This window comes from Mchenga conophoros, linkage group LG3, assembly GCF_057382185.1.
Source record: "Mchenga conophoros isolate Kocher_MC1m ecotype Shallow Benthic linkage group LG3, M_conophoros_male_GT1.1, whole genome shotgun sequence".
NCBI lineage: Eukaryota > Metazoa > Chordata > Actinopteri > Cichliformes > Cichlidae > Mchenga > Mchenga conophoros.
In genome coordinates this window covers 49710033-49719675 of record NC_140528.1, presented here as the reverse complement: position 1 = coordinate 49719675, position 9643 = coordinate 49710033, and the positions used below count along the sequence as shown (strand labels likewise).

Below are 9643 nucleotides of genomic sequence, written 5' to 3'. Positions count from 1 at the left end.
GTGCCTTTTGTTGTGATATTTTGATACCATGGTAGCATTTACAGGATATTGTTTTATTGTGATATTATACAGGAAAACTGTTACTCAATAAGGCCCATTTACTAGTTGTTTTTCTCTTTCTCTCTGACCCAAGAATTGATGTGTAAGAATCACAGGCTGGTACCCCAAGGTCGAAAATACCACAGAGACGAGACCACTTCCTTACTCCCATCCTCCCTTCCTTATCTTTTAGAAAAGAGCTTGTTAAAAAGCCAGGTGGTTTGTTTCAGAATTCACTAATGAAAGAACTCTGTATTCTATGTCTAGGAGTGTATTTTGCTGGGATGATCATAAATTGTAACTGAAGAGCTGAGCTATACAAAGGATACTTCTCTGCTCACAAGGCAGGAAGACGTTTCCTTATTTGGTCTGTACCGGTTTGAACTGAGAACCTGCTGACACATGAACCTTTTTTTCCTCTATATAAGCTGTTTTGTACTGAATAAACCTTTGAGTTGGTTTGGGAAGGCAACCTGAAGCAGTCTGTGTTTCCTTGTTCTCCCAAGCTACTCCCAGCGCTGTAACTAACCCAGCTGAACGGCATACTTGAGTGTTACTTTGAATAATTAGGAGTCTTATAAGGAAAGGACAAAACTCTGCTTATCGGTGCTCACGCCTTGGAGGGAAACCGGGACGGAGATTTTCTCTTCACCTTTCATGCTTTAAATTTATGCGGACATAAACTGGACATAATCTGAATGGAAATTCCCACAGAAATGATTTTGTCCTTACAGGGCATGTCTGAACAATGTTATATCATGAAGAAAATTTTAAAAAATCTATACACATTCTTCTGCCTTGGCTTCTTGCCACCGTCCAAAGACATGCAGTTTGTGGGGATAGGTTAATTGGATAATCCAAATTGCCATTAGGTGTGAATGAATGTGAGTGTGAATGGTTGTCTGTCCCTGTGTGTTAGCCCTGCGACAGACTGGTGACCTGTCCAGGGTGTACCCCGCCTCTCGCCCTACAGACAGCTGGGATAGGCTCCAGCGCCCCCCGCAACCCTGAAAAGGATAAGCGGAAGCGAATGGATGGATGGATGGATATACACATTCACACAAATACACATACAGTGACATTTTATACCTTCTCGTTTATACCTTACTGTATATACTATAGTCAAAGTCAGGCATCCCCCCCTCTGCCCCCCTCTGGCTGCCTGTGCCTCAATTTTATCCCACAGAGGCAGAGGGAGGTTTGGAGCCTTCTCACATGAGTGCTGAGTATTCGCATATGAGAGCATGAGGGTGGGAATGGATGTTTGCATCTGTGTGTGCCTGTATGTCTGTGTCTTTATGTCAGGTCGGGTATCAGACGCCACCTCTCTGGGGACATCTCAGGCCCTCCACGGTTTGGAGGTTATATTCACATAGATTATCATGATGATGTTGTTTATTATATTGCTCTCTTTTTTTTTTTTGCTTGTTTTCTCTTTTTTCTTTCTCAACAGGTGATCCAGGTGATTGATATATGTATTTTTTGTCTGCTTATTTTGTTGGTTTTTGTTTTTTGCCCTTTATCACCATCCCTCTTCTCCGCTGTTTTTCCCCCCTCTTTCTTATCCCCAGTCATGTCTGTCCCGTATTTAGGAAGTGAAAATAAAATAAAATAAACAATAAAAGGTGAATCAAATAGACGATTACGGCAAGGCTGGGATGGTCCATTTGGTAAAGTAAATCCGTTGGGCATCTTTCTTTGCCTTTAGACAATAATTCTGATGCCAAAAGAGCCAAACGGGACAGGCAAAAAAAAGAAAAGAAAAAAAAGATTGGCCTGAATTCAGTCAGTCACTCCTTGCCTGGGTTAAACATGAGAACTGTTTGGAATTAATCTACACACGTACATTCATTTTACTTAGATCACTTTGGAAAACACTATCTAACGTCATTAAAGCACTGGTTAGCGTTAGGGATAAGTTTAGGGTTCGGGCTGGAATACATGGCTGGAACGTCTATTACAGCAGAGTGTCATTCTGCTGGATTTCATCCATAACCCAGCGTGTAGCATAAGAACGCAGAAGGTCATCTTTCACGTTCCTCAGGACTTGATAAATTGTCACTATATTACGCCTCGGGAGTGAGAACAGGCTGAGTATGGGGTCTGCAATTTAGTAGAGTGGACCCAGGAGTTTTTTTCCTGCTTTTTAATATACTCTAGGTCTCCATTGTTGTTGTCTTGCTTAGGCTTGTTAAATTGTATTTTAGCCTGATTAAATGTTTTAACACAGAAGTGTTTTGTGTATTTAACTGAGTTGCCCTCTCTGGGCACTCCTCCCTGTAACTTGCCTCCCAACAGTGCCTGCCTGTGGTGGTATAGGTGTTGGTCTACTTTCTTCCAGTTTTCTGGTGTTGACTCCACTCAGGTGCCCCCAGGTACACTTGATATCTCCTCTCTTTGCCTCTCTAAATACTGTTATTTACACTCCAAAATTTGCCTAAAATTGTCAGAGTTTTGTCGTCTTTTATTATCCTCACTATGATGGATATTGGGTTTCAATTTATGATTTCTGTGCTCTCAGAGATGGGCACACGCACACAGAGTAAGCTACAGATACAATTCTTTGTATTGTAATGCTCTTTATTGAACTGTGTATACAAATTTCTTTTCATTTTTAGCTATATAGAAAGGCTCACAAATAGATAGGACTGCTGTAGTAGGAATATTGTTGACAGGAAATCGCATAGTAAAAATAGATGAAATTGTCAGCACATGCCCACTTAATCTGACAGCACATATATAAACGTCTTGATGCATGCTCAATCATCCAGGTAAGTACATCTCCAAAAGTTGATTCTGTTCATCTGGACGTTGCTACGTCCAGATGAACAGAATCAACTTATGGAGACACATATATAAATCTATGGGCTTGCAGGATACATGGGTAATGCAAACTTGTATAACAAATCTTAGCACTTTTTTCCCCAGGTTTGCTGAATGTGTGATGAGTTTTTAAAAATTTGGTAATTGAACTAACACATGTATAAAAGAGTAGACAAATATTAATATATGTATCTGGTAAATATGTATATACACCTCAAAACAAAAGACATAACACAGAGATATGCTTGCTTGACGCTTCAATTTTAAAGAAAGAAGAGAACAGTTTTCTTTGCAGAAGAAAAATGTAAAATCAATCCTTTTGTAATAAGTCTGCTCCCACTAAAGTCACATGGCCTTAATGACAGCCCAACTTGTGTTGATTCTTCATTTTCTTTGGGTGCTATAGAGAGGAAAAATATAATGCTGCAAAATAAAATAAAGTAAGAGCTAGCGAAACACAAACACCATCATACATCAGTGTCAGTCCAAGAAACATTAGACTTTCTTGGCGCAGACAGATGGCAGATGAGCATCACACCACACATCATCCCAGCACTTGGAACCTGAAAGGTTCACAAGTAGAAGTCAGTAAAATGTTAAAAAAGTCAAAAACCTAAACTCTAGTTAATTAGCTTCTATCTTAGATCACGTAAACCTTTCAAACACATTAAGCAATCATGTTAATTATTGTTTTCTAAATTACCTCCATAATTCATCTTTTTTTTTTTTTTTTTTTTTTTTTTTTCCTAAATGACATCAGAAACAGCAGTATGCGACATTACGTGATGGCAGAGCTTCAGTTCATCCTATGTCTTTTTTTTTTTTTTTTTTTTTTTTTTTAATAAATAGGACAGGGGGAATGAATGAGAGAGAGAGGGGGAGAGAAAGAAAGAAAACCAAAGGGGAGAAGAGACGGTGAGAAGGGGGGGGAAGAGAGACAAAAAAAAAAAAAAAAAAAAAAACTTCTGGGTCACCTGTATGGAGAAAAAAAACAAACAAACAAACAAACAAAAACAAACAGAGGAGACAGCAAACAACAAAGAGCAACATAATAATAGAGAAAACAAAGCACCATCACAATAAACTAGCTAGTCATAGATATCAGTATTTACTAAGTAATAAACGATATTGTGCAGCACGCAAGATAGACAGCGCACAGTGTGCTTTGAGGCAGCAGCCAAGAAAGCTTTAGTCCGCGTCTGTGAATACCCATGTGTGCATACCTGTGTGGATCAGCATGCTTGCATTCCAAAGGTTTCTCCATGTAATGATCTGCTAGGGAGTGTGGGGGGGCCACAGCCCCGTCCTCCAGGGTGTGAAGCGGGTATGGAGGAGATCAAAACTCCAGACATCCAGAGGCCCCCAGAACACAAGAGACCATGGAAGACCAACAGAGGGGCAGCCGCGCCACTGTCCCAGTAAGAGCTGAGGAGAGTCCCAGATGAGGGCTCGCCCAGCAGCCGCGGAGCAGAAGTCAGGGGGAGTTGCAGTGACGCGCCCGTGAGCTCCGCCGGCCCCCAGCTGCGCCTGAGTGACCGAGCCCTAGGCCGAGAGGCCGGGGGCACCCCACCTCCAAAGGGGCCCGAGCGAGCCCCAGGCCCCAGGCCCCGACAAGCGGCCGCCAAGGAGTGAGCCGGTGTGTACCCGGACGCCCACCCCCAGACACAAAGAACCACCAACACACCGACACCCGAGGGAGTCCGCCACCGGCAGGGGAAGTGGTGGTGGGTGGAGATAGGCCTCCAAACCTTGGAGGGCCTGAGGTGTCCCCAGAGAGGTGGCGCCTGATACCCAACCTGACATATAGACACAGACATACAGGCACACACAGACACAAACATCCATTCCCACCCTCATGCTCTCATATGTGAATACTCAGCACTCATGTGAGAAGGCTCCAAACCTCCCTCTGCCTCTGTGGGCTTGCAGGATACATGGGTAATGCAAACTTGTATAACAAATCTTAGCACTTTTTTCCCCAGGTTTGCTGAATGTGTGATGAGTTTTTAAAAATTTGGTAATTGAACTAACACATGTATAAAAGAGTAGACAAATATTAATATATGTATCTGGTAAATATGTATATACACCTCAAAACAAAAGACATAACACAGAGATATGCTTGCTTGACGCTTCAATTTTAAAGAAAGAAGAGAACAGTTTTCTTTGCAGAAGAAAAATGTAAAATCAATCCTTTTGTAATAAGTCTGCTCCCACTAAAGTCACATGGCCTTAATGACAGCCCAACTTGTGTTGATTGTTCATTTTCTTTGGGTGCTATAGAGAGGAAAAATATAATGCTGCAAAATAAAATAAAGTAAGAGCTAGCGAAACACAAACACCATCATACATCAGTGTCAGTCCAAGAAACATTAGACTTTCTTGGCGCAGACAGATGGCAGATGAGCATCACACCACACATCATCCCAGCACTTGGAACCTGAAAGGTTCACAAGTAGAAGTCAGTAAAATGTTAAAAAAGTCAAAAACCTAAACTCTAGTTAATTAGCTTCTATCTTAGATCACGTAAACCTTTCAAACACATTAAGCAATCATGTTAATTATTGTTTTCTAAATTACCTCCATAATTCATCTGAATACAGTGCTGATTGCGATCATTATTGGGCTCTCCTGGGCACCAGTGTGAATAGTGAAAACTGGTGCCATCACTCCACAACCAAATACCCTCCTAGAAGACAGAAATTGAACACATTAGTTCAGGGCGGCCAAAATGTTAAGCATAGCCACAGTTCTAGCAGATCATCTGACTTTGAGCACGCAACCTTCTATGTAAAAACTGGAAATTCTCACACTGGGCATGTTCTTTAAGCTCCTTTAGCCTACTGGTAGTTTCACTATTGTCTACAACCCATATTTAAATCCAATTAAACCCCAGGTCTGCCGTTCATATATTTTTGACATAGTGTATAGGTTATCATTTATGCCTGTTGTGTTTTGTCTTCTAGCTCCTTCCCCTGACTTAGGCTTCCAACATGTGTACAGAAAAGACCAGGTACCTTCATAGCCATGCCATACCATTAGATATAAATCACTGCAGGTGGAAATTTAAAAATAATTTTGACTACAGTGGTTCTGACTGAATTTATTAGACACCTAACAAATACTGTCTAATAATAAAAAAAATACCTGGGGTGCATCAGTTCCTCCAATCCAAATTTGGGGGTAGCCATAATGGGCAGTCAGTCCCTGAATTATCTGGTACTCTCTGATGCTGCGCACTGATGCAAGGTTTGCCTCCATGGACAAGCAGTTTCTCTTCAGTGGAGAGTGACAGAGAGCAGAAATTTTTAATGTAATTAGTAACAGTTAAAAGTGGTTTAATCAGAAAAGAAAAAGAAACTCACCTCAGCTCTAGCCCAACTCATGGTTGTTGGAACGTAGTAAAAGCAGCGATCACCGTGGCGAGTCCAACGATAAGGACAACCATTGGACCTCTTGACCAGGTGACTGTTGGCTGGGAGCAAATGAATAGTTGTACATGTACAGTGGGGCAAAAAAGTATTTAGTCAGCCACCGATTGTGCAAGTTCCCCCACCTAAAATGATGACAGAGGTCAGTAATTTGCACCAGAGGTACACTTCAACTGTGAGAGACAGAATGTGAAAAAAAAAATCCATGAATCCACATGGTAGGATTTGTAAAGAATTTATTCGTAAATCAGGGTGGGAAATAACTATTTGGTCAATAACAAAAATACAACTCAATACTTTGTAACATAACCTTTGTTGGCAATAACAGAGGTCAAAAGTTTACTATAGGTCTTTACCAGGTTTGCACACACAGTAGCTGGTATTTTGGCCCATTCCTCCATGCAGATCTTCTCGAGAGCAGTGATGTTTGGGGCTGTCGCCGAGCAACACGGACTTTCAACTCCCGCCACAGATTTTCTATGGGGTTGAGGTCTGGAGACTGGCTAGGCCACTCCAGGACTTTCAAATGCTTCTTACTCCTTTGTTGCCCGGGCGGTGTGTTTTGGATCATTGTCATGTTGGAAGACCCAGCCTCGTTTCATCTTCAAAGTTCTCACTGATGGAAGGAGGTTTTGGCTCAAAATCTCACAATACATGGCCCCATTCATTCTGTCCTTAACACGGATCAGTCGTCCTGTCCCCTTGGCAGAAAAACAGCCCCATAGCATGATGTTTCCACCCCCATGCTTCACAGTAGGTATGGTGTTCTTGGGATGCAACTCAGTATTCTTCTTCCTCCAAACACGACGAGTTGAGTTTATACCAAAAAGTTCTACTTTGGTTTCATCTGACCACATGACATTCTCCCAATCCTCTGCTGTATCATCCATGTGCTCTCTGGCAAACTTCAGACGGGCCTGGACATGCACTGGCTTCAGCAGCGGAACACGTCTGGCACTGCGGGATTTGATTCCCTGCCGTTGTAGTGTGTTACTGATGGTGACCTTTGTTACTTTGGTCCCAGCTCTCTGCAGGTCATTCACCAGGTCCCCCCGTGTGGTTCTGGGATCTTTGCTCACCGTTCTCATGATCATTTTGACCCCACGGGATGAGATCTTGCATGGAGCCCCAGATCGAGGGAGATTATCAGTGGTCTTGTATGTCTTCCATTTTCTGATGATTGCTCCCACAGTTGATTTTTTTACACCAAGCTGCTTGCCTATTGTAGATTCACTCTTCCCAGTCTGGTGCAGGTCTACAATACTTTTCCTGGTGTCCTTCGAAAGCTCTTTGGTCTTGGCTATGGCGGAGTTTGGAGTCTGACTGTTTGAGGCTGTGGACAGGTGTCTTTTATACAGATGATGAGTTCAAACAGGTGTCATTCATACAGGTAACGAGTGGGGGACAGAAAAGCTTCTTACAGAAGACGTTACAGGTCTGTGAGAGCCAGAGATTTTCCTTGTTTGAGGTGACCAAATACTTATTTTCCACCCTAATTTACGAATAAATTCTTTACAAATCCTACCATGTGAATTCATGGATTTTTTTTCCCCATTCTGTCTCTCACAGTTGAAGTGTACCTCTGGTGCAAATTACTGACCTCTGTCATCATTTTAAGTGGGGGAACTTGCACAATCGGTGGCTGACTAAATACTTTTTTGCCCCACTGTATCTCTGGTTGACAGATTTTGTATTTTTTAATCATGCTATAAACAATCACTGACAAGTCATGCAAGTAGACAGTGAAATATTTGTTAAGTGATTCACAGTGTTCAGGTGCAGGTATGTGTACAAATATGTAGGTTAACTAACAAAGTGCGGGGAATTCTTATTTCTTAGGCATGTATTTGTGCATACATGGAATTATAGTTCCATGTTCAAATTATAACAGTAATATCTAGATATATAGATAGATAGATAGATTATGCTGCAATACTCACCAACAGCCATGGTTCGAACCATCATTGCACAAAGAAGTGCAGCCACAGTCAGCAGCTTCATGGTAATGTTAGTATCTCTGTTGAAAAAGAAAATCTAAAATGTCTAGCAGTTCATTAAAGAAAGCACACAAGATAATCTGAGAGTTTGTCACAAACCTTTTGAAGAATATCTTCTCCTATTTCTTTTCAGTATCAGCTGGTAGCTTGAACTGTCCAGTGTGGAGGTGCTGAACTTCTCTAAGACCAGCGTTTTAATACCGTTTATATTTACATATTTGCATAACCAGGAACTAACACTGAAAAAAAACTGACACGTACATAATTTGCTAAACATTCATCACACTTCTTTCTTTCCTAACCAAAACCAAAATAATAACTACTGACTTAAAATCACATATTCACTGAAGCTCAGCAAAGATATACAGTGGGGCAAAAAAGTATTTAGTCAGCCACCGATTGTGCAAGTTCCCCCACTTAAAATGATGACAGAGGTCAGTAATTTGCACCAGAGGTACACTTCAACTGTGAGAGACAGAATGTGAAAAAAAAATCCATGAATCCACATGGTAGGATTTGTAAAGAATTTATTCGTAAATTAGGGTGGAAAATAAGTATTTGGTCACCTCAAACAAGGAAAATCTATGGCTCTCACAGATCTGTAACGTCTTCAGTAAGAAGCTTTTCTGTCCCCCACTCGTTACCTGTATGAATGGCACCTGTTTGAACTCATCATCTGTATAAAAGACACCTGTCCACAGCCTCAAACAGTCAGACTCCAAACTCCGCCATAGCCAAGACCAAAGAGCTTTCGAAGGACACCAGGAAAAGTATTGTAGACCTGCACCAGACTGGGAAGAGTGAATCTACAATAGGCAAGCAGCTTGGTGTAAAAAAATCAACTGTGGGAGCAATCATCAGAAAATGGAAGACATACAAGACCACTGATAATCTCCCTCGATCTGGGGCTCCACGCAAGATCTCATCCCGTGGGGTCAAAATGATCATGAGAACGGTGAGCAAAGATCCCAGAACCACACGGGGGGACCTGGTGAATGACCTGCAGAGAGCTGGGACCAAAGTAACAAAGGTCACCATCAGTAACACACTACAACGGCAGGGAATCAAATCCCGCAGTGCCAGACGTGTTCCGCTGCTGAAGCCAGTGCATGTCCAGGCCCGTCTGAAGTTTGCCAGAGAGCACATGGATGATACAGCAGAGGATTGGGAGAATGTCATGTGGTCAGATGAAACCAAAGTAGAACTTTTTGGTATAAACTCAACTCGTCGTGTTTGGAGGACGAAGAATACTGAGTTGCATCCCAAGAACACCATACCTACTGTGAAGCATGGGGGTGGAAACATCATGCTATGGGGCTGTTTTTCTGCCAAGGGGACAGGACGACTGATCCG

General features: G+C 42.0%; 1 protein-coding gene across 1 annotated transcript; it reads right to left on the bottom strand.

Moving 5' to 3' along the window:
- Window positions 1-5025: 5025 nt before the first annotated feature.
- LOC146579197 (type-2 ice-structuring protein-like) lies at window positions 5026-8397 on the bottom strand. The gene is made up of 5 exons (XM_085262242.1): window positions 8234-8397; window positions 6228-6337; window positions 6010-6138; window positions 5443-5551; window positions 5026-5302 (listed from the first exon to the last, which is right to left on the bottom strand). The coding sequence occupies exons 1-5, from the start codon at window positions 8292-8294 to the stop codon at window positions 5235-5237; spliced, it is 477 nt and encodes a 158-aa protein (XP_085118368.1). The 5' UTR covers window positions 8295-8397; the 3' UTR covers window positions 5026-5234.
- Between the last annotated feature and the right edge of the window lie 1246 nt (window positions 8398-9643).